We start from the raw sequence: 26,021 nt of genomic DNA, 5'->3' as shown, positions 1-26,021 counted from the left end.
TTTATTCAAAGAAGACAATGAAATTGATGAAATCCCTCCACTTCTTTATAGAGCTTGTAAAATAGCTTGAATGTTCAAACAAATTCGAACAAATTCTATCTTGAGTGTCAGAATCATTTTAATTGCCTTCAAAAGATGATGCAGCTTTACACCTTTGAAAAACATACATATTGAAAAACACACAGGTCACAAAAGGTATAAATCATACAAGAGATGACTTTAAAAGTCAAGTGTTCGGACACTAAAACAGACATTGAACTAATCATTATATACAGTTACTGGAGCATGTACAAAGAATCAGGTTAATATGCAGTACATTGGGCACATACCAGCTACTGTCCATTGACATTATACAAACACTGTAGGCTAGTGTGATGAAATCATATTAGTATTAAAAATGTACAGGGCATCTACATGTAGGTGGCTCATTGAGGTGTGAGATCCACTGGTAAAACCTTCACCCCCCCTCCTTGTGAAATGCATAATAAAGCTACAACAGCATAAAAAACATCAATTTGAAGGATAAAGAGTAACAATCTTACAGTGCATTCAGGAAATGTAAGAAGGAATTCTGAAATTCAGATTTTTTTTAATTTGATCAAAACTTCTGATAAATACTGAAGCTCTGAATCTTTTTTTACTGTTTTTGAAAATGTAAAATATGTAATCTGGGTTCCTGTTTAAGGCTCCCTAAAATGACAGCAGACACATTTATTGAAAAGTCAGTCAAGATGAAGACATGAGGACATGCATTTGTGCAGATGAAGTCAATTTTATGAAGGAATCTGTTACAAAAAACTGAAACTGACTGTCACAGTCAACATATAACTGTACACTGTACAACAAAATGTTATCATGCTGTCTGATGATGACACCATCAGTCAGTATTCAATAAACAGGTAATTAGAGAGATACATGGACGTCCATGCATTGCTTTCTGTAAAGCTTAAAGTCAGAAGTACAAATACAGTCTTACAAACACATGATGCATGCATCGACAAGCTTTTCAAAGAAATGTGGAATTGTTAAAAAAGTGTTGAATTTACAGAGTTATAAAACTTTTTTTTTTTTAAATTACTGAACGGTGCAGAATAAACCACAGAAGTTAATTTGAAGTTTTGTTTTTGTTGGATTATGATAAACACAGAGCAGCTGGACTGAGAGAAAGTATGCTCTACAATTTTAGGTCAATCGGTCACCTACTGAAAGTAGAGCACTATTTCAGTCTAAATTAAACACTGCATCATGTAGACCAAGTTGTATGTACAAAGTGCCTTATGTTTCCCCCCTTGATTGATGCAAAAACTCACAGATGCGTCCAACTCAATGAATTAATACTATTCAACAGTTTTGCTCAAGTGTCTGTGATCAGTTATCTTCAAGGCATTCCATAGATTTTTCCTCGGTTTTTATCTCTGAGGTTTGGTGGTCAAGGACTTTCACATTGTACATCTGAAGCCCGTCCAGTTTTGAGTTGGTTGTAAGTTTCTATTTGTTGTCCTGCTGTAACATTTCTGCTTCTGAGATCTCTGGCAGTCTGAATCAAGTCTTCACTCAGCGTTTGCCTGTATTTGGTGCCATCTTTTCTTCCTTGTGTCTGTACAAGTTTTTCACTCAAACACAAATTCAAGCTGTGACGCGGTAAATGCAAAAATAATCTGATGGGAGGGTTCAATATTTTCTAAAGGCATTATATTTAAATAGACATGCAGCAATGGACACAATATTTCTGTGGTGAGATTAGTTGCATTATCAGTTTGAATTTCCATGCCACATTCACCAAAAATGAGTAACCTTTGTATTGGATTGTAAAGTTATCTTAATATTTAATTATAGTTTCTAAAAAAAACTGAGTGTGAAGCTATGCAGAGGAATAGTAAAGTATAAATACTTCTTAACAAACATCCAATTTTCTCCAACTTCACTTATGCCAAGTACCTGTTTTAACAAGTTACCACTGCATATAAGTTAATGCTTTAAAATGAATAAGGCCAAGACCAATAGCTCTCTACACATTTGCTGCCAACCTGGTGAGAAAAGTTTTTAAGTTCAGACCAGTGACAATAAGCATGCAGTGTATTCTGTGGACGCGGTCATTTTGATTTGAAGTTAATACTGCATGAACACAGTCTGGGATATACAGTTTTTATTGCCAAATAGTCAAATAGTGAAAAACTAATATACTACAACTGCCTCTGACTTCTGAAACACTTTAATTCCTAAGGCAACACTTTGAATTGAGTATAAACTAACGACCTAAAGACGCAGTGAATACAATTGGGAGGGAATTTTCTGCAACTCTGCAACAATGATGTTTAATTAATTATTACATAGTTGCATTTCAATATCAATAACTACTACTACACTCGATTTTACTTTACTTAGTTTTTTGCATTGTGTTTGTAATTAAGACAGCACATGTCCACACATGGGGTTTTATTCTTAATTACCCACCCGCAGCAATAAAACTGCTATACATTCACTCAACAGGAAAAAGTGTTTTTGGGGCAAATCTAATATTTTAGATTCACAGCACACAAAGTATAATGTTCCACATATATTTTGTGTTTTACAGTTGCAACATGTGACTACCATAACTACACTGATTGTCATAGTAATGACTCAGGCATCTTTACAAGGAAAAGTGACACATTTTAATGTCACACAATAATTTCAGCAGCTTGTTGGCAATGACCTCACTGTTTGATTCTAACTTCTCATATTTTGGTACTTTCTTGTTACACTTCATCAACAGCAACAAAAGAGGTTTATTTACGCTGCCATGAAAAAGTCGGAACAGGCTTTGAGGTTTTGAACTTTACTAAAAAATAATATTAAATCAAATTGTGTGACTTTTTAAAACAAATCTGAGATTTACACATCAAGGCACTTTAGCACTTAAACGCCTCCCAAGTTGTATTTACCATATTAATTTTTACAAGTAGGAACTTAAAAGGTGCAATTATAAAAACAGACTTTGTTAAGTTGATGGGAAACAAGTATTTGTTGTGATTGAATTCCCATCAGCTATTATGGCCATCTCTTGTTTTTTGAAGTTTTCATAAGTACCTTGTCAAGTGTATTTATAATGAAGGTCAGATGCAAAACTTAATGTTTTTAACCCTGCTACTTTTAGGATGCAGTAATATGATTTACAGACCTAGTGTGTATGTAAAGTAGCATCTCTGGGCTGGCTGAAAACACAAACTCTCCACTCAGAAACAGCAGCGCTGTCAACTAGTGATGCACTGGTAAAAGCTTTAACAGTTCAGAACAAACAATCTCAATTATGGCTAAAAGGGGGAAAAAATGCAATAAAATAATGATTACAGGACACGGCTAAGAGCTATTAGATCGAAGATGTAGGGAAACAGTACAAAGCCGTCGTTAAAGTTTATGGAGGCAGCAAAGATGAGTCACTTCTTGATTAAAAAAATCCTTCTATTCGTGAAACAAGATCGGTTTAGCCAAACCTGCCAAGATCTTTGGTACATGTACTGAGATTATTTCTCCGATCATCTCTGGAAAGCTGACCTTCGTGGGGAGTGACTGAGCCTGGACAAAAAGGTCAAATGTAAACTGATGGAGCTTCTTTACAGTCTGAAACAGAAAAAAGAGAAAAAAATCCACAATTAGATGACATCATTTACCACAAGCAGTGTTTTGACAATGGAAACATGACTCATAACTGAAATATAAGGTACACTAAACTAATGCTCTGCCTTAAAACATTTGGATAAAAATTTGAGACATGGATTGCTCTGAATAATAGTAAACACATTCATTAATATTTTTCTACCCTGAAGTACAGTTATTAGAATTTGAGATTAGATTTTAAGGTATCAGATTCTGCCCTCACATTGTCCTCCTGTTGGGGGCATGAATACATGTACACACTCAGAGGCATCATGGCCATTCAAATATCTGAGATCAGATGGCTTTAGAAATTCCATCTTCACAATAGGTGTTTTTAATTAGCCTTATAAATATAGTACATAAATAATTTTTCTGTATGTTTTCATATGTATTTAACTCTGCCTTCTACACACATCCCCCCCCCCGTCTCTGCTAAAAAGCATTATGTAGTCGCAGCGGCACTAGAAGAGCCACTCAGCTGTTGTGTAGAATTATTCCAAATTGCGGTCGTGTTAACCACAGTGTGATGTATGAATAATCAATCCCAGCTCACGCCATAAAACAGTATAACTTTAATGAATTTGTAAATTACTTAGAGATGCAGAATTTCCCTATTTAAAGTGACTTTAGCATCAATGGTTTTAACTACAACCCACAAGTAATTAACATTAGTGTTAGTTTGTTTTCCTTTGCTATTATTAGTAGCTAAAGTATAGTTTTTGTCAAAACAAATTTGCAGAGCTGAAACATGTCTTACAAACAGGGGATGAACATGAAGAGATTTTTTACAGAGTCAAGAGCTAAACAGTAGCTACATGTTTGTGAGCTTTCTTTCCTCAATATTAAATAATCAATGGTGCTGGTTAGTTAACCATCTAATGTTACCCCTGAGTTTAAAGTTTAAACTTCATTTTAAAGTTTTAAATGCAATATAATGTTAATAGTTGTCATTCATCATAGTTCTAGATAGTTACTGGTGGTTTGAAACAGAAGCCAAAGCAGATAATTACTGGTAACAGCCATTGACTGTATTTAAAGATGGATATTATGACAGCGTCCCAAAAGTGAAGCCAAAACATCTTGATCACCCCCTGGTGGCTGGCTGCAGTATAGGTCATAAGTCCCGCCCCCTCCATGTTAGTGTATGGGACATGATCCAAACTAAAAAATCAAAGTACACATCGAATACATTTTTCCCAAAGATGGTTTCTGTCATTTTAGGTGTTCTTATCATGCTGATGTTTGTCCAGGTTCTCATTTTTCTGATAAGTTTGTTTTTAATTAGTTATTTGAAAATAAACCTCAAACCTCCATCATGCGGCCGGACAGTTGAGGGGGTGTGTCCCGCAGGTGGTCATCCTACCCCGCAACTCTACTGTGCATTCTCTGGCTCCAAATTAAGTCACACAAGCAAGATGGTAGCTCCCGGAAATTTTGGCTTCGCTTTTTTTTTTTTTTTTTTTTTTTAAATTGAGAACTTGATATAAACAAACGAACAAGGCCATTTTCATGTCTTACATCAAAAAAACCTTCTGCCTCTGATTGAACAAGAACAAAACCAAATACAAAAATGACATAAAGTCACAAAACTAAATTGAAATACATAATTAACAAATAACAAAACAGAAAACTTTGGCTTCACTTTTGTATAGTGATGGGAAGTGGAGACACGTTGTCCATATTTATATACAGTCAATGGTAACAACTTGGTTCAGTGTGAACATAAAGCCTTGTGAAACTGTGCCCACTCAAAAAAATGGCCTGCATGATGCCCCTGAACACACATAACACAAGTTAAATCATAAGAAGCAGCACATCTCACCATCTGGAGAGAGTCCAGGAGTCGGGTGAGGTGGTAGAACCTCTGAGAACAATTGGTCGTAATCTGATAGCTGATGAGGCGATCGAGTTCGTTGATGTAGGAGAGACGCAATTCATCGAAGTACTTCTGATTCTTAAGACCCTCAACTGGAACTGGTTAAAACAGAAAACAGTTTTGACTACATGCTTGACAGTTACTGCTATTAACGTCCACTTCTGGAATAAAGTAGTTCTTGTTTTCTGACAGCTGCAGATAAACTTACTAATGCTGAAGAGGAGCAAGGCCTTCATGCAGAGGAACTCCTCCTGGGTGATCTGCAGCAGCACGAACTCCTGTGAAAGGTGCCTCATCCGTATGCAGTGGTCATACATGGTGGAAATGTGCATCCGATGTCTGCAGAGGTAAAAAAAAAAGGTCAGGATGAGGTGTGAAGTAATCTGAATGTTCAGATCACAAGCGGTGAGGGATAAATTGCTTTACACAGTGGTCATTTATTCTGTAATGAATGACTGCGGAAGAGGGGAGAATGTCAGAGGTTAGATCCATATCTATTAATAGTGTAATGGAGACATTTACAGTGAATTATCTTCATAACGATACAGATCTCTGCTGTGTGACCTTTGACATCTGGAGCAAGCTGTTAAAAACACACAGCTCTGTTACACCACTCCCTTCATTTATCGTTGGCTTTGAAGTTCAGAAAAATGTTTGAGTCATTTATATTTTAACATCATTAGAGGTAATTGGATAGTTCGTGTTCATCATGGCTGAACAATTTCAATTTTTCTTTTATTGAGAAAGAGATACTTTGTAACATATTCCTCTCATGCAGTGAAGATAAAGGTCAAATAAAACATATTTTAGGAATTTGTTTAATACTGGAATTTCACTGATTGCAAACCACAGAAAGGAGCTCAAATTGAAAGAGAAAGAGATATGAAATAGAGCTGACTGTTCTCCATCTCTCATGAAACGGATTCAGAGTTTCCACTATGTATGAATCAAATCAATGTATGTATATAATATACAGGCAGGTATAATCCAGTTATTGGAAAGTTTCTGGAGAAGATAAATGCAAAAGATGTAAAGTACATTAACCGCAGTTTTCCTCCGATTTACGTTGATATTTAGGATAGATAAATCTAACAATTTTTGCAAGGATGGTGATGGAGATTGTATGACGTTGGGGAAATCCAAGTGGTAAAATGGCACCACAGACGGTATTCTGCACTGACACCCACCACCAAACACTGATCAGAACAACTTTACACTGAGCTGATGCACCTGCTTTTGATACGACTTTCAAATCTCCTCATCAATGTCAGCAGATGGCTGAACTTTCTGGCTTGAAATTTTATCAACTCAATGTAGAGACACTGGTGACTTCACAGCACAACAAAGCCTTTTTCATCAGATTAAAAAAAACACACTGCATTCAAAAAGGAAGCTTAATCAAGGCAGTGACACCAAACCTATAAAACCAACATAAATCTAATTTCTGTCAAAAATGATAAAGTACCACTGCTGACATCTATTCTTTCATGTGAAGCCATATCTCTTTATAAAAATTACAGCAAACCAGAGAAATGTACGTATGCCTGATGTGACTGTAGTGAGGTTTTATGCAGGTGTGGTAAAGGGGGAGTACAGCTCCACTTTTCCTTCAATGATAAAGCCCAACAATCATTCAATCACTCCTGAAGTCAGTCTTTCATTATGATGACTGCATCAGGGTTTTTACTGCTCTAACTAAAGGACAGCCGTGGCTCAGCAGGAGACAGTGAGAATCACGTTTGAATGATGACAGGGAGCATTTTAAGCCCATTAACAATTTCTGCTCGAATTTCTTTCAAATTGCTTAAATCACCCTCCTTTTCTATTTTATATGGGCTCCACCAGCTGTAATTCAGTCTGACAATTTTGAACTACTGATCCACCACACTTTGGAGAACAACTGAATAAATTATCTTCTGTTAAGATGTCAAACTATAACACTTCACTAACACAAAAGTCCCCCTTTTTAGCATTTATAAGCAGCATATAAACAGTTAATAAATGGTTTACAACACAAATATAAGTGTTCATTAATGTATTTGTCAACAACTATAACCTCTCCTGTCAGTGGAGGCTGGTGTAAAAACAGATAATGAATGACAATACAGTAAAACACAGTTGTAATAATATAAACTACTTGATTTTACAGGACAAACTGTCCATTAAAATAGACTTAAAATGACCATATATCTTCTTATAACTACATTATAGTGTTATAAACATTCATTAAATGTTTACACACTTAAAATTTTATACTTGAAGTAAAATGTTACCAGCCTGAATCTCTTTAGTTTCTAAGATGTTGCATTTTGTTTCTAGCAAGGTTTATGGAGAAAAACAGTTTTTCTGTAATCATAATCTGAACATTTCTCTTGTAAATCCATCAGCTTTATGGAAATTGAACACAAAATTGCTGGAGTGGCCCTTTAATTAACATAACAAATTAATGAGGTCATCCTAAACTAACTGAAATGCTGCAAAATGCATTTTAACAGCAAAATCACCATTTTCTTCCTAGGACTAATGTGTAAATTGTTTCAGCCACTGTCTGTCATATTTCCATTGATAGAAACATCTAACTAATGCATAAAAGAATCTGACTGACTTGCAATTATAACTAAGTCGCTAGCAAACACTGTCCTAATGCACATTTCCATCAGGGAATCACACTTTGATGTGGAAAAACCAGAAAAAAACAAGAACAACACACAGTTACTGGTTATGTGGATGTGTCACTAAAAGATTTGTATGAGCACATAAAAATCTGGTAAATACAGGACATATATTAGAGTTTTTTCTTATTTGAATCGAGGGTCTGAGGACAGAGGATGTTGTATTGCTGTACAGACTGTAAAGCCCCCTGAGGCAAATTTGTGATTTGTGATATTGGGCCATACAAATAAAACTGACTTGACTTGAATTAAATGTAAATAGCTTAATGTACTTCAGTTATTATGTAAGTTGAGTTTTTGTGATTAAGTATCCACTTATGAGTTGTGTCATCAGTGTGAGATACTATAAACTATTCAAAGCCTTTCTTAATTCTCATATTGTCTGACACATGGCTGCACGGATTGTTTGAACAACAACCTTTTTTAAAGCTTTATTTATTCAGTGCTGGTTCGCTGAGCACAAATGCTCTTTTACAGCGACACCGTGCCTTACACTCACACAGCCATACCTGGAAGCTGCCCGTATGAAACTGAGCAGCTTCAGTTTGGGTTTCGTTGCTCATTCACTTACTCGTCCTGATTTATCCTACCAGTTTAAGATCAAGCCAGTTTCAAGGCTATTACACTAACCTATTTGTAGTTATATTTTATTCTTATTGTGATTTTCTGCTCAGATGATTCCACAGAGATAGTACTCTACATATAAGATGTTATCAGAAGCTTGCATAAAAACAGAATAAAGCTAGGGACAGGTCTGAAATTAAAGGGCAGATCGGTCTGGTTTAACTTTTTTAATCATTTGATAGATTTTCTGGTTAAACATAAGTATCTGACTGTTCTCTCTCTGAATAATGGAAAATCACATTTGTCATGATGGATTTTCTGCCTTTTAATGGAATGATGAATTGATAACTGATCTATTACTGCACAACTGGACCCATTATGACCAAAGCATGAACTGATGTGGCCCAAATCATGATAACACAAGGTTTGGTTTTTCAAAAACTGGACATAATCATAGCTCTATTTTTACAATCAATCATTTCAAAACTTGGTACAAACAGTATTAAACAGCACCAAACCTCTAAAATCCACACATTTTCATATCAGTAAATTGCAATATACTGAATCATGGTAAAGATGGGATAATTATTTGTAAAGCTTCCAATTTCAAACTCATTTGTGGCATTAGTTTGTAGATTCAAATGAATCAGGAATTCTTTATGCATGAATGTATAGTACACATAAAGAATGAATCATATTTTTCTAAAACCATAATATAAAAAAGTACCGTATCCTTTTTGTAAATACTTTTATTTCTAAAGAGGAGACCATTATATTAATTTACAGTATTTACGTCCACAAATCTGTGGAAGTTGATGGAGCTAACTAAGATTTAAGCTGTTATAACCATTAATACTCCTCATTCATATGTGGACAGACCTCACCACTGTTGTCTGTCAAGAGTAATATTCAGATCTGAATCAGTTTCACTCACTATGCTGAGAACTAATGTTCCTCACTTTAATCTCAGACTAACAAAAGATCACCTAAGACGAAAATTGGATGAACATGGAACTGAAAAGCCAGCGACCATTTCTACTTTACATTTATAAAACTCTGGATACTTCTTAATACTGTGTTTGCGCATCAGCAGGGAAGTAAATGAGGGAAAGATGGAGATGAAGACAGAGAGAAACTGATGTCTGTACTATTTATGACAGCACCAGCTTATTCAATGAGGATTATCTCTATCTTAAATATAATAATGAGCCCAGAATGTTAGTCATCTCCTGATAAAATCGTTTCAGAAAACACGATTGGATTTAAGAAGTCAGAGCTGTACATACTCGTTGAACACAAGATCAGGGGCGAAGTAAAGCATCCTGCCGTTGACGTTCTTATAGGACCTCCATCCCAAGGCAAACACCATCACCCCCATCCATGAATGCTGAATGACAGTCATTTGGTCGTCCACATGGAGATTCCTGAAACCTATAAGGATCTGCATCATAAAATGTGACACAACATGGCATATTTTGCACCAAAAGCATGAATTTTTACTGATACGCCACCCAAAATATTTTGAGTATCAAACAGCTTGTATTAATTGGTTTGTCTCTTATCTCTCGCTATCATTTCTCGCCTTAAAACACCTAAAACACTGTAACTTGTGGGGTTCCTCAATGACCAATTTTAGGGCCACTACTTTTTTATTTTTATACCATGGTGGTGTCATCAGGAGGCACGGCATCTCTTTCCATGGCTATCCTTAAAGTGGTTGTGTCTCCTGATGACACATGACCAGTTGATGCTCTTTTTAGATGTATTTTAGATATTAGTGCCATAATGTCACAAAACTTTTTCTTGCTCAACCAGGATAAAACTGAAATTTTACTTATAGTTTCTAAGGTGCAGGAAGAGAAAATCTGGCCACAAAATTAAATTTTGTTGGACAAACCTTGAGCTAACAGGCAAGAAACCTCAGCATTGTCCTTGACTCAGAGTTAAACTTTAAGGCTCTGATGAGGCATGTTACCAAATCTGCTTTTTATCATCTGAAAAATATAGTTAAAGTGCGGCAAGTGTGACACAGAGAGACTAATGCATTCTTTTATGTCTAGCAGGCTAGACTATTGTAATACTTTCTATTCTAGTCTACCCAAAAAAGTCACAGCATGAATAATACATAAGAAAATAATGTGCATAAATAGTGCATAAATCAGTCACAGCTGATTACGAACTCTGCTGTTTGAGTGCTGACTAGGACCAGAGGGACAGAACACATTATGCCTGTTTTAAAGGCCTTACATTTGTTGTCAGTTTTCCTATAGATTTTTAAAGTCTTTTAACTTCATGTTCTTGCATCATTCTATTTGTCTAACATGCTCTATGTATGAACTAGGACGGTCCCTCACGTTCTCTGGCATGAGTGCTTTAGTTTTTCCTCAGCGCATGACAAAAACTTTACGTTTTTATGCTCCGAGCTGTTCCAACGGCATGCCTTAGGACCTGAAATCAGCTGAATGTGCAGATATGTTTAAAAGTAATCTTATAACCCACCTCTTAAGCTCGGCTTTTGATTAGAATGTTTTATGACCAACTCAAAGCCCAGTGGACGCTACCTGCTCAGCACCAAACAGCACACAAAGTTTCCAACCTGCTGGCGAACATAGTGGAGCATTTAGCAGCTAATGAGCCAAATATTTCTCTTAGGATTTAGTGGACTCCAAAACAGAGCTAAAAGGAGAGTGAATACTGGACTTGAGTTAATCAGATGGACACAAATATAAATCTAAATGAATGGTAATGTTGCTCCATGTCTGCTGGATATGTAAATATGTTTGTTAAAAAGTTCGCCACATCATCTTTAAAGGTAAAAATATGTCAGTGTTGTGTTTCCTTGCCTAAAGCTTGTTTTCGCTGCCTGTAAATGGCCAAAAAATCAGTTAATGCAGGTTTAAAATTATAACATTTTTTTGTTAACTTATCGCAAAACTGCCTTTTGAAAGTGAGATGATAAAATGATGATGATGAAATATTACAACATACACCAATTGCTACATAAATAAGCTCATTAACACTGTTTAAAAAACCTCCTCCAGTGTCACACCTGGCAATCCTTTTGCCCACTTGACCACTTTGACCAGTTGTCTCTCTCCAAGCTCGTTGAGACTGGTGAGCAGGTTGGAAGCTGAGTCGGGTTGGCCGTAATCATGTCCTGCATTCACCACCTCGGGCTCAATGGACTCCAGGATGTTGAGGAAGACCAGCTGGGAATTGAAGCTCAGGCTCGATTTAGGAGAGATATTCTGGACAGCATCTGTAGGTTCTTGAATGTGATGTTCCTCTTCAGGGTTTTTCTGTTGACCAATCTTCTTTAATTTGCGTGCTGCAACAAACAAACAAAACCAACGTGCTTATTATTGTTTCTGGTATTTTCTCACACAGCAAGCTACAAGTCAGACACCACCTGACCTGCATGTCTTTGGCACATGACACAAAATTACATAAAACCCTCAGTTCAGGTTTGACACATCTGATTGATTTTGACTGATGAATCCAGCTGTCCTTACTCTAAGGATTTGTGTCTGCAGCCATCCAACATGATGGATTTTCTGCCTTTGATTTCAAAATCTCTCACTGCACAATTGCACCATTACAGCTAAATGCGGTATGAGGAATGAAGAGACAACGCTCCAGTGATGATACCACTCACAATCATAGATCGTGCAAACACTGTATTTACGCGCACTGGACTTTTGATTTAAAATCAATAAATGACATCCTTTCAAGAGAGAGATCTAAACATATACATGCTGTGGTTAAATGTTTTGAACATTGGAGGAAAACCGTCCAAATCATCAGGAGAAACTACTCTGCCGAGAATTACTTTCTAAATCGTCTGCAACTGTGGTTTTTAAGTAACCTTTTAAGGGAAATATCAATTTTACCCAGACTGATCTAATAGCTTTAAAGAGATTGAATCATATTGCATTTGAAAGAAAAATCTTCTGAACAGATGAGCCTCATCTGGCGGAAAGGCCTGGTCATCATGTGTGAGTCCTTGCCGGTGTAGATGTATAAATGATTTTTTTTCCCCGTTATTACATTTTTTCCTCCAAGGAAGGTTTTGTTGCAGGAGTGTTTCAAATATATACTCAAACTACAAAACTCACTAAATCTTTCTGTTTTGCATTACAATTGTGTTTCCTTATGCACAAAAAGCATATAAGAATTAAGAGTCAACGAAATCCCCAAAACAACAAATAGAAAAGCAACAAAAAAAACCCTGCTTGCCCGTCCTGAGCAATGACAACGCTGCAATTTCTTGCTGAAAACCCTGAGACAGCTGCTCCATATGACAACCTGCACTTACAAACTAAATTGGTGCAGCATCTTTGACTCAGTGGAGTAGGCTGCCATGTAAAGTAAGCAGCGATACAATCAGAATGGAATAATTATACTCTGCTAAACAGCTGCCAAATACATTATGTTCAGTTCTTTAAGACCACCAACCGTTCACTACGATAAGTCTCTGACTGTTTTCTTTCAACAAGTAATAGACCTGCGAACAGTTCAGCTTCAGCTCAGCCTGTTATTTCAGAATGACAGCTGTGCTGGAGTGAGACTGACAAATACAAACTGGTACAATGTGCTGAGTCCATTAGAACAGACACTTCTGTTGTTCAGCTTGCGTATACAACTTCCTCTATTAAAATGGTCATGATCTAATTCATTTGACTATATATCTAGTTTTAGCTTTGGAAGGGTTAAAAAATATAAAATATCAGGCAAAATATTATTTCTTTAATCCATTTTCTCTCTGTTGACTGACAGTAATCGTCACGCAATTGCCTCCTGCAGCTTCTGTGTAGAGAAAGTCTCATTAAAACTGCAGCCTGGCTTTTCAGTTCAGTTTGATCAATATTGACTTGCCAGTTATAGACACGACTTAAGTCTCTATCAAAAGTAGCAGGGTTGAAAGCAAATTGCAGATTATATAAGAAATATAATTTGCAAGTAATTCTGATCCGATAACAAACATTTGAGAAAAAAATTGTTAATTAAAAATTCCTCCTGGGGATTCTCAACCGTGACACAGGCAGGCATCTGATCTTTGCAGAGTACAGTGTAAATAGGTTGGGTTGAGCTAACCTTAAGATTCCCCTTCAGTTGAAGCCAATACAAACAGGAGACATCCAAATGATGGATTCAAGCATTGTCTTTGTTACACACTCCAAAGGAGCAATTAATTAGCCAAGATGTTGTCAACTGTCAGTATTAAGAGTTGGTCTATATCGGTTGACCAGCACACAGCTGTGGCGTCATTACCACCCTTGTTTCCAGCTAAAACTGACCTCCAGTGAACAAGCTGCAGACTTATCTATTGCAAACCCATTTTCCCTCAAATCAAATTGAACATGTGGATTTTTTTGGTCATTTTCTGCTCATTGCACTCACATTTTTGGTCCACTTTCTTCTATGCCCAATCTCATCATCATTATAATCACGGTATTTATCTTAAGTATCTTTTTAGGTGGCCAGGTGCAAGCTTGATTGGACAAAAACATGGAGATCAGTTTAACACTTTTTCCTCCTCTTGAAATGCCTTTTTTTTGTTACATATGCCTTTTCAGATCCTCTTTTACTCTTGCTTCGGTCTCCAGATTGTAGATGTCATTATATTATTAGCTCACCAATTTAAACTGTGTTTCTGAAAGGGTGTGCAGGACCAAAAGGAAGAAGGAGTGAAAGAAGGCGGCAAAACTTTTTCACACAGGCACCTGTCACTTACGACCTCACACTTCCCATTACTTTCTAGCTGTCCAGTAGTTGTTACCCAATCAGGTACAAGCCAGATAAAGACTCAAATCTTAAGTTTTTCCAATAAAATAAGATAATTGTTAAATGAACTTATATGATCTGTAACCAATAACAGTGGGTAGCACTACATTAGAGCTCTGTATAACAAGGTGATAATGGGGTAATACCTTGATGATAAAAGTGTAATAATAACAGAGATAATCCTTTCAATACTAAGGTTTAGTTTAAATAAAATCTTATGATATTTTCTTATAATCAGAACTGGAAAATGCAAAAAAAGATTTAATTTGAATTTATAGTACTGTGCACTAAACAACTAAGGGCAGGATATTTACTGGGAAACAGTATACAGCATATGGTAGTTTCTCTGTTGCACCATCTGTTATTTAATTCTAATGAAAAGCATCTGCTCTTAATTATGATTATACTCTGTTAAACAAAACATAAACAGCTGATGTTTGTGCATGTTTTCCAGCCGTTTTGACTGTACTGTAAGCCGATTATTATACCTTTATTATACCATTATCTTGTTATTATTGACATTCTCTCCTCTCCCTCATTACTTTGTGATATTTTCCAAGATATTAAACCAACATTACATGTTATTGCCGCTATAATACAACAGTATTGTCCCCTCATTACTGTGTGCTCAGACAGAACACACATTTTGACTTGTCACAGCTGTAAATAATAACATTAACAATGGCTCCATTCCTTTAATTGTCCCAGTAAACCATGTCAGTGAGTGAACATGCACAATACCAGAGGCCTGGAACTGGCTCACCTAAACTGATGGTATTAACGTTATTAATTCCACCTGTGTTCTTCCTGCTTTCACAAGTCTGCCATGAAAAGGGTTGATTCACCAGGGGTGGAGCGAATTGACATGAAGATGATTCAACTTGAAAATGTTTCAATTTGAGTGAAAAATGTGTGCATATCTGTTTCCCAGGACTTTATGAATCTGCATTATAAAAGTACAGAGACAAGAGGAAAAAGGAGAGAGACTGGAAGGCAATACGGATGTTTAATAACGTTTCTGGTGAGCTCTGAGTTCAGTCACGCACACAGGTGCTATCTTACAGCTAACGTACAGTTGGCTATTTTGGGAGATTAAACATTTTATTGGAGATTGAAGCAAGGTGAACATTTGCTTTTCTTTATGTCTTAACACACATTTGGCCTGTTTTTTCAAGCCTGTTGTTATCAAGACCCCATTATTACCTTGTTATTAGTGAGCTGTAATACAAAGTGCTATCCCAAAGCAGGTTGAAGCGCTCCTTGCTGCCTTTTTGGGGGCACGACGAACTGAGAAAAGACTCTGTGACAGACAAGTACAGGTTACAGGAAACAGAGCCTCCACCTGGTTTAAGAATACTTCAGTCATAGGACGCAGCTATTGAGATGGATGAACTATTTACATAGTTATATACTAAAAAAAAAAGCAATCTGGAAACTCTATCCTACAATTAGTAGTTATGGAAGAACAACCTGTCCTTTTTTCGGTAAGTCAAAACAAATCTATCCACTGAACTGTAGCTGTAGTTGAAGAGCGGGGGTCATTAATTCAAGAGATTTCATCATTTCATGTGGTGAACTTTACTGACTATATAATATTACAAATATAAAACAAATAAAACCTTTTTGAAATAAGTAATTTATTAATCTGGCAATGGACATTTCTACATCACTACACTGTTTTTTTCCATTAAGAAATTGGAGAAGAACGGCAGATTGTGTAAATCATTGAATTAAAAAAGTTAAACTCTCACTTGCTGGCAGTGAAACGGTACTTGAAGTTGCTTTTGATGAATGTCCAGAATGTTAACTTTGGGTTGGGGACACAACTTGTTCTGGCAGCTTTGTGAAAGTCGGTGTTTGAGGTTGTAAATTGTAAAAGGTTTTTTAACTGTTACGTCACTGTTGATCCGACACCGTTTTAATTCATTCAGCAGCTGAGGAGCTAAACTTCACTATAGGATGGTTAGTGAATGAAGATAGCTTGGAGGAGTTGCGACCTGTACAAACACTACTGTAGCAGTATTAAAGTTATAGAAAGCATCACATTAATCTAAATACAGTATGGATATAGGGGTACAGTATATGTACAATATATGTGCATTTGCATTTCAACACAAGAAATCTAAATACAGCTGAGCCTTCGTCAGCTCTCTGCAAAATGAGATTGCTGTCATGGTTTGGTAAAAAGTAAACTCCCTGCTCCGCTTCTATTTGGAGATGTAATTAAGATTCCAGGAATAATATGGAATTCAAATGATCGAAATGAAACCTTCAAGCAATTTAAAATAACTATGCTTCTCAATACTGAACAGATGTCAACTCAAAAGACTCAACAAAATCAATTTTAGCTGGTAATCAAAGATTCAGAGATTTCCCGCATATCGCTTCTCTCTTCGGACTTTCCAAACTATACGGAGTGAAACAAATAACAGATATGATATCATGATACAAAGTTTATTATTTAATTGCCAATACATTTGTAATTGTGTAATAAATGAATCTAAATCCAATTAGTTGAATCAGAAATCTTCTTTTTTATCACTATTTCATTGCTTTAAAGTACATTTGGAGGAAAAACCTCGGGGATAATAAGACCAAATGTATAATTTTTTTGCCTCCACCTCTACAAATTATTGTCATAAATTTTCCTGTGAAATGCCGCGAGTGAATTACATGTCTATGATGAGAACATGAGTGAAAGGAGGCTCCTTTTAGCCACAACTAGAAAAGGTGTGCCTTTTTACTGACAATCACAGCATTAGATCACATTTTCCCTCCATGGGTTTGTCAGTGACTGGTGGCAAAATTACCAGCATGTCTGCTGCTTTAATTCACATGTCTCATGTGAGCTTTGTGCCTCCAGTACAATTTTCACCGTTACCAGAATGAGAAAATGGAAGAGAGTGAAAATTGAACACAAGACAAAAATTAGTCCACTACATGTCAATCTTTACAGCCTAATAAGACGAACAGGTCTGGGTGACAGTAAGGAGCAGTGAATGGAATAGGTCTAAATTGCATGGCAGCTCAGTCAGGGGCTTGATTATCAGTAACATCCCCTATTGTGATGATGCTGCAATTGAAGAGAGCCAGCTAAGATGTGCCGTGTGGAGAGAATAAAGTACTTGGTCTTGGGAAACCATTAATATTTTCACTTTTACAACTTCACTTTCTCTGTAGTGTGCTTTGTTCATATAGTATGTAGTGCACCGTGATTATTATAGTCTATACTGTACAAATGTATATATTTAATGTGTAATCTTACCGTACACATCCTGTATGTCTGAGGGTCACTGATAAGCCCACAGAATAAGATAGTTAGAGGCTGTTATGAACAGCAGTGATAAAATAAACAACAATTGTTTCTTTTTACAGCAGCTTTTAGTACGTTAATCCATCCTACCTCCTAGAGTCATCCCAGCTTCAAAACACTTCCTCAGCCGACAAGACGGGCAATTCTTTCTTCGTAGCTTGTCAATAGTGCAGTCATTTTTGCTTGCGCAAAGGTATCTCTGTTTGCCTACACAGACAGAGGAGAAACTTTTGGTTACTTATAGGTAAATAATCACTGAGTGATGGAAAATGTAAAACTGGATGTAAAAAATCTGTATACATCATGGTATAGCTGTTGAATACTGCCATCAAAGTGGGAAAAATATCTATATATGTATATGTATACAATCACTAACCCTAACTCAGAACCCAAGTTTGACCTTTTAGCCTTACCTTCTGCAGCTCTTTTGAAGAAAACCTTGCAGCTGCCACAGGTGAGTGCACCGTAATGGCAGCCAGATGCCTCGTCAGAACAGATCAGGCATGTCCTCTGCGGTGGGAAGAAGAACTCCATTGGGAACATGTGCTCTCTGCCGGCCTCAAACCTGCAGTCAAACATCAAACAGGAATTTTATAGACCATGAACAGCTACAGGAGAGTTTTGAAAGAGGCCATATATGATTAAACACGTTGCTGATCTTCTATGACTGACATTTGATCGCTTTGGTATTTCTATGATATCATCATTTATCTCTATTAGAACCCTTTGTTGGTGTGCTCTAGCTTGGTGGTATCAACTGGGTCACTGCACAGTATTTTATTATTCATTGTTTTGGTATTTCACCAGTTTTCAACATTTTTTTATTCTGTTGCTTTATTATCTTGTGAAACTAACAACCCCTTTGGAACAAATAAAGCTGAGCCTTGAAGTCATATACTGGAGCAGGTCCATAATTGCTTTTAAATTGTTAAAAACTGTCGAAACTGTAGCCACAAATCGCTGGTCACTTCTCAGAGCAATGTGCCAGCCTTTTAGTGTGTGCTTTAAGGAGTGCAGAGAGCGTGATGACAGGATGGTGTGGGAAAGATTTGAGGGGGGGTTGATGGGGGGCACAATGAGCGCCAAGCTTCAGCCTTGAACACAGAGAGATTGGAAAAGGCTCAGACACAACGTTGCCTGAGTGACGTGCATCTTAGATATCAAGGTTTGGTGTAAAAGAGACAAGGATGAAGCTTAACTAAAGAACCTTCACTGTGTCCTCATTGATTTTAGGTGACAATGGAGAAAAAGTGAATTCAGGCAAATAGAGAAACTGAAATTACAAGACCAAATAAAAGTCTATTACAATATACATTTTGCAACTAGAATCTCTCAATATTATCAAACTATGAGACTATCTTAAATTTAGTTTCACTCATGATAGTAATAGGTTATGGAGCCTGTAGTCAGACTTTAAGTCTTTGAGTAGAGCAAGATCAGGGCTGTGATTAAAATGAGAGAGCAGTTTAAACAATGAGCGTTGAGGTAATGAATTTTGACAAGAGAAATATAGTCTGAGATCCATCAGAAATAAATGTGAAACATATGCATGTCAAGATCAGTAAGCCGACAATATCAATAAAGGCAACTGCAAATAATCCCAAATGCAGCTGGTAGAGTACACTTGTTATGAGTGGAGTGAGATACGTTCACGGTTTTAACCCTGACCTGATTAAAACGTTCCTTCCTATTGTGAATAATTGTGCATATCCTACCCCTCTCCCTTTTTTATTTTTTAATTTTTGGAATAACGTACTGCTGCAGATTTTCCCTGGGCTTAAATAGAGAGTAATGGAGCAGTTGTCTAGGCTGACACAAATCACATAAATCTTGTTCTTGAAAACTTTTTTTGTTTTGGCAAAATGATGTTTACTGACTTCATATCTACTACTTATCTACTAAACCCTGATAGAAAGTGTGGTTGATGACCTTTTTCTAGTATAAAAAGGATGTTAGTGTTACTTTCACAGAAAAAGAAATCATCAGTATTATTCATAAACAGTTGTCCCAGTAAACTGTATTTTCAGTCCAGTACAGAGGCTCAAGAGTAGAGCTTTCAGTACAATACAGCTTTTTGAAATTGTGCTATATATATAAAATATACATGCTCAACTTTATAATGTATCGATCAAAATACAAAAGCCATAGAACAGACTAGAGAACAGCAAAAGGTGAACGAAGCGTATAAAAGTGCTGCAATTAAAGCTTGAAATCAGCCAGGACAGACTTTCAGTGTCTATTGTTATTCATTCCAAGTTGCAGAGAACAAGAAAACAGTTTGTCAAGTGAGGTATTTATGTGTGGAGTACTTAAAACTACGCAGGCCTGTGACCTGGAGGCATGCAGATATGAAAGATACTGGTGGAGCTTTACAGATGGATGGTTGTCTGACTACATATTTATACCTTTATAACACTGAAAATAAACATTTGTTCTTCCTTTTCAACATGTGTGGTTAAAATAAGCATTTTATTAGATAGACACTGGCTTAAATCCTGATTATTCTGTCAAATTGAATTGGATTGATTGCATTTGAATTAGGTATTCTAGCTGATTTGTATTAAAGTATTAAATATGTTCAATAAAGCGTGACAATATTCATGTGCACTCACACCCATGAAATGTCAAGAGACACTGTATACTGTATATTTGACAGTAATTATTGTATTGCAAAAATCTAAATACATCAAATCCACAAGACAAAAGTAACAAAACGCACATTTCCTACGGATACACTTTTGCCATTTTATTTTATATTATACTGTACTGAACCAATATTTTATGTGAAACATTAATATTCTCCACTATTTTTTTAAGTTACAAAATACCCAGGTCTGTATTTTATTGTTTTCTAATCTTTAAGGTCAGTAAAATCTGATTTCTTACGTTGTCTATGCACAGTGCTTTGATTAACATAACAGAGGAGCAGAATATTCATACTTATGTTGTTTTGTGTTTATAATTCTGCAGTAGATTACTGTTATTTTTCTATGATGCTGCATGGGCCAGTCCCATGACTGTGCATGAGGGCGCATTGCACATATACATATCAATTAACTCTTTGAAATAACCTCTTTCTTGCACAGAGTTGCCGCCGCTTGTTTCGGGTAATTTGATTTAAATTTGTCAGCCTTGTTTCACATTATTATCATTTGATAGAATAATTTGTGTCTATGAAAACTTTGAAGTAAGCTTAAGAGCCACGAAACTAAACAGTGAAATAGTTTTCACTCATTTCTGAGGTTATGGGATGCAGATTAGCTCAGACATACAGGCTGGTTAAGCACGGGGGATGTAGATCCTAAAGTCCAAATCTGAGTCATACAGAGTCCACTTCTCACTCTGCTTTCTTCTGTAAAATTCCTTAATCTGCTTAGCTGTTAAAGACAAACTTACAGTATCACTACTGTGTGTTTGTGAGTGTATCATTAAAAACGTGCTGTAAGTTGGTGTTGAGATATTTAGTATGAAGTAAGAGCAGCATCCTATGTCACCAAGCAAGTCACATTAAAACCTTTTCAGTAGAACAACTGCAGGAAAGGATTTCTCTTTCTAGGATTTGAATCCTGATGTCTTTACTGGTGCAAAGCAGGAAAATGTAAACAAGAAATTGTAAAGAAAGAAGCAAAGAAAGAAGAGTGAGGAAAAAAGAGAAGGGGAAAAAAACTAAATTATGAACAGATAAAAATTATTCCAAGTAAGAGTTTTGAGGAAATGCTTCGTTCTGTACATGCCCTAGTGTGGCCTACATATGGTTTGACAGTTAAATACAACATGTGTCCCAAACAAATAAAAAACATTCCCCCTTTATCAGATGGCATCGTACTCTGTAGCGAACTATACTGAAGTTCACTCAGACTATAGGCGAAACTGCAACATATGTATCAACTACACTGTATTTTTTATGCAAATAATTTAGAGGCACAAATTCTTACAACTAGGGTCTCATTCAGCAGAAGAAACAAGAGGCGAAGTGAAAGGTGCTCATTTCAGGAATATCTAAATGAAGGGCTAGTAGACTTTTTATCTATCTGTCTATTTAAAATAAATCAAAGAAAAGTTGTTTCGTCTGATTTCTTTGTCTGAGGCTTATTTGCACTCCTTTAGCATTCTCTGTGATGCGCCCTGTTTGAATCAGTTAAAAAAAAGGATATAGTTAAAAACTCTAAATGGAAAAAATGTGGAACAAAATCAAGACAGCTGAATGATATGTTATACACAGCACAGAAGGGACTAACTCAGACTCAGATTATGTGGAGCCATCTTTCTGGATAACTTGCTGCGTAAAACTTAAATAAGGAGCAGGACCTGATCAAAAACCTGCTCTGAGTTTTACTCTGTAACATGGAACAAGCTTGAGGACTTGAGTTGATAACAAGAAGAGAGTTAGATCTCCCAGCCCTCCAAGGTCTTGTGCAGTTGGGGGCGTCCTGTGGGCTCATTAGTCTAAACTGTATATAACCTCCATGTACCTAGTCTTGAGTTCTGGCTGAGGGAGACCTCTGTCACAGATTATTCTCCTCTCTATTTCCATGTTTCCTGTCGCCCTCTACAGTCAAAATAGTCACTAAAGGCAAATTGCTATGAAAATAAGGCAAATGCAAAGTAAGTTTAAAGTTCTATTTCCTCTCCATTCAAAGCAGATAGTTAGCTCAGTAAAGGTTGGTCAGACCATGCTGTCACACTTCTATGTGTTTCTCAGTGGAGACGGGAGGAGGAGCAGCTCCTTGTTTGGGATTTTGCATCTGGTTACTGCTCTCATGTTTAAGAGCACCACTGTTTCCTGTTTCCTCTATATTCTTGGCTTATGTAATTCTGGTCTAGTAAATCATTGTGCACACAAAATTGCGGCGGGTGTATTGAGCTCAGCTCTAGTAGCCAGAGACACTGGTGTCAGACAGTGCTGTCAGTCATTCACCAGCCCAGAGTTGAAGAAAGGGCATGATGACGACAGCTGCATGAGACCTCGCTCTGGTGTCCACAGCGTACAATGTGGCTGCCAGTCAGCATGTCCACTTTGTGTCCTTTGTACTCCTGGAGGCCAAACTCAGACTCAGGAGACGATGCAAAGGTGACAATACAAAGTTAAAATGGCTTGAGTTAAATTTAATAACCTGACGCTAAAAAAGCACGAGGAACCTTTGGAAAGATTTGTAAAATTACCAGAACTTTCCACAATTACCTCCCCTTTTATCAAAATAATTAATCCAACAAATTCAATGATATGAAAACTATATTACACTTAAAAAGCAAAGGGAAAGAACACTTTTCAGTGATACATATTTTCTCATTGCATTAAGAAATAGTTGTAGACCTGTTGAAGAATAAAATCACACTTTCATGTGCTCAAACAGATGTTGAGCAGGTGCCACAGACAGAGCACTGAAGACAATTTGTTTTGTTTTCTGAAGGCCAAACAAGTACAAAGATGTTTAGCAGGACATTAAATAATAGTTTTTGTTCTTCAACAGAAATTTATGGATTTGATGTATATAAATCATTGCAGATATTATTATCCTATTATGCTTTTACGGTGTTGAAATTCATGACGCGTATCTTTATAATGAAATGACTCAAATTAAAGGAACATCTAAAATGGAAAAGGCATCTTAACAAGATACCTTCCACTCTCCCAATATGTGAAGGAACTTCATCTTAGTCAAACAAACAAACAAAAAAACCTTAAATGAGCTCCGAGTCTCACAGACATCTTAAATATCGAGGATGTGAACCTGCCACATACACCCTCAGTCTGATTAGATTAAGTTTCCCAATGCATTGCCTGATAAAATCTTGAAAGACATTTTTGTCTATAAAGTAAACTATGATTTTTTTTATCTGTTCAGTCTGACTTTTGGTATTTCACTGAAAAAAAACAAGCAGACCTATAATAATTTTATTTATTGTCATTCAAGTAATAACATAAAAAATCTGGATGAATGTTAGGATAAAATAAATCTACTTCTGTGGTGAAGTTTGGCACATTTTGCTGCCAGCACTGGCCAATAGATTGGCTTCACTTGGCCAAAAACATCATATTTTTGGGGAGGAATTTGACATTCATGTCTGGGTCATATTTTAGATGTAGCATGAGATTTTGAGTTGTAAAAACTTCTAAGACGTCAGAGAAAATTTCTTTTTCTGCTCACTAAAATTATTCCAGCTTTTTATAACATTTTGATTTAAAAATCATTTTATTATTATTATTATTATTATTATTATTATTATTATTATTATTATTATTATTATCTTACCTGGTGTCGTTGTAGGCGACATCCAGCCATTCACCGACTTCGGTCTTGATGTAGCTGCTGTTGGGACAGGGCGGCCTCAGCATCCCGCCTGGGTACCACTGCTCAGGACGCACGGCGCGCCTCTCGTATGGATTACATATGAGCGCGGTGCTCGCTGCTGAGCTGTGTGCGTTCATGCGCTGCCTCGATCCCCAAAGCTGAGAGTTGTACTTCTCGTTAAATGTGTAATTACTGCCCCACAACGCCCCGGCAGATTCACCGCTCATGTCCTCTGATTTCACTTTAACACCGTATTGCTCCGGCTGATAACCGCAGAAATTGTGCTCCATGGCTTCCCCGAAGTCTGTCGCTTCTTCGGGGGGCTTGTAGACTCTGCACGGCCTCTCGAGGTTGAAGTGCTCCAGGTTGTCTGGCACTGATGGGGCATAAACTGTGTCTAGATGATCTATCTCTTTAGAAGTTATGTCATCAGCCTCGCACAGTGTGAAGTTTTGCTCATCCACAGATGTCCGAGTCTCTGAACTTTTGAACATTTCCACCAGTTGCTTCTGGTCATCTCGCTCCGAGCACCTGTACTTTGCAACAGCAGCGAGGGTTTCGGGACAGCTCAGAGGGACGGAACCGACTCCGAATAATCCTGACATTTGGTCATTTGCCACAGATGGGGGGACAGCAGAGTCCATGTCACTGGTGTCGTTGTACTCCAGGGTCAGTCCCAGCGACACGGACACGGCTTTGCAGAGCTCCCTGGCTGTTTCTGAGATTGTGGCGCAGGCAGAAACTGAGCGGCTGTCGCCCACACGGCAGTCAGCGTTTAACGACTCCTCCTGAGGAGCAGCACCTGTTTGACAGCACTGTTTTTCCATGTCACAGACTGGCGGATCAGTGTGCACGAATCCGTAAATATTTGCGACCGCATTGTCGGCACCGTTTCCTGTTAAGTTTTTGGTGAAATAGAAGCGACTTTCTTCAGTTTTTTGCGTCATGCTGGGAGCGCTCACAGCGTCGCCTGGTCTTATTTTCTCCCCCCCTGGACTAATTTTGCTACAAGGCAACTGTCTGTTAGTTTGGCTCATTTCCCAGAAAGTGTTTACTTGACCAGGAGACCGAACTTTGCACGACCAAAAGTCTCCACGGGTCTCAGTAATTGTTGCTGCTCAGCCCAACTCTCACGTTGTGAAAAACGTTTTGGTAAAGGTCCTGGGAGAGATACAGGAGTCACAAACTCCTCCTAAACTGGGATCTTGACAGTCAGAGGCGCTCAGCTTCACTTTGATTCAAACTGAATGCAGGAAAGGACTTTATCTATAAAACATCGCACTCCCCCTAACTGACATCAAATCAGGGCGTTGAATGATTAATTTGGCAATTTTAACATTTTTAAAGCTTGCACAGAAGAGAGATGTGAGCTTATTATTAAACTAAAATGTGTGCCATGTCCAGGCCCGGCTCTAGACAACAGGGGGCCCTAGGCAAGATATTCTGTGGGGGCCCTCCTTACTTTGCCTGGAGCTGAGAACTATGATATATATAAGTATGTAAAACTATTATTTGTATTATGAGGACAACATGACAACCATTTGATATTGTACTAACACAATGTGGCAATAACATTCCTGCAAATTATAAAGTGGGTATAATCCCTGCATGACATTAATACACAAAACATGCATTTTTAGTAAACATGCCTTTATTTAATAGATGTTCATGAAGAATTATGCTCTCAGACCTTAAATCAGAGGTCTCAGTAACATCCTCAAGACACAAAGTCTCTAAACTGTCAACCCTAGACGACAGTCAGAAAAACAAAACAACCCAACCAACACGCAACATACAACGACAAACAGTCATACGGTTCAAAATCATCTGAAATGACAAGAAAGCTCACTCAATGCATAGAAAAAATTAATAATGTTGATGTT

General features: G+C 37.1%; 1 protein-coding gene across 1 annotated transcript; it reads right to left on the bottom strand.

Moving 5' to 3' along the window:
* Positions 1 to 100: 100 nt before the first annotated feature.
* Positions 101 to 25,389, bottom strand: ar (androgen receptor). Its single transcript, XM_044370047.1, has 8 exons — positions 24,100 to 25,389; positions 18,259 to 18,410; positions 17,936 to 18,052; positions 11,798 to 12,076; positions 10,035 to 10,179; positions 5,721 to 5,851; positions 5,459 to 5,610; positions 101 to 3,600 (listed from the first exon to the last, which is right to left on the bottom strand). The coding sequence occupies exons 1-8, from the start codon at positions 25,173 to 25,175 to the stop codon at positions 3,442 to 3,444; spliced, it is 2,211 nt and encodes a 736-aa protein (XP_044225982.1). The 5' UTR covers positions 25,176 to 25,389; the 3' UTR covers positions 101 to 3,441.
* Between the last annotated feature and the right edge of the window lie 632 nt (positions 25,390 to 26,021).

The sequence above is a fragment of the Thunnus albacares genome, chromosome 13, assembly GCF_914725855.1.
Source record: "Thunnus albacares chromosome 13, fThuAlb1.1, whole genome shotgun sequence".
NCBI classification, from domain to species: domain Eukaryota; kingdom Metazoa; phylum Chordata; class Actinopteri; order Scombriformes; family Scombridae; genus Thunnus; species Thunnus albacares.
The sequence above is the reverse complement of the archived record's forward strand: the minus strand, read 5'-3'. Positions and strand labels throughout refer to the sequence as shown.

Coding starts and splice junctions, on each gene's coding strand:
- ar (XM_044370047.1), bottom strand. CDS start 25,175: ATGAGCCAAACTAACAGACAGTTGCCTTGTAGCAAAATTAGTCCAGGG. Junction 12,077..17,935: donor AGCTGGGATGACTCTAGGAG/GTAGGATGGATT, acceptor TGTTTGTTGCAG/CACGCAAATTAAAGAAGATT. Junction 10,180..11,797: donor GTGGGCAAAAGGATTGCCAG/GTGTGACACTGG, acceptor AGATCCTTATAG/GTTTCAGGAATCTCCATGTG.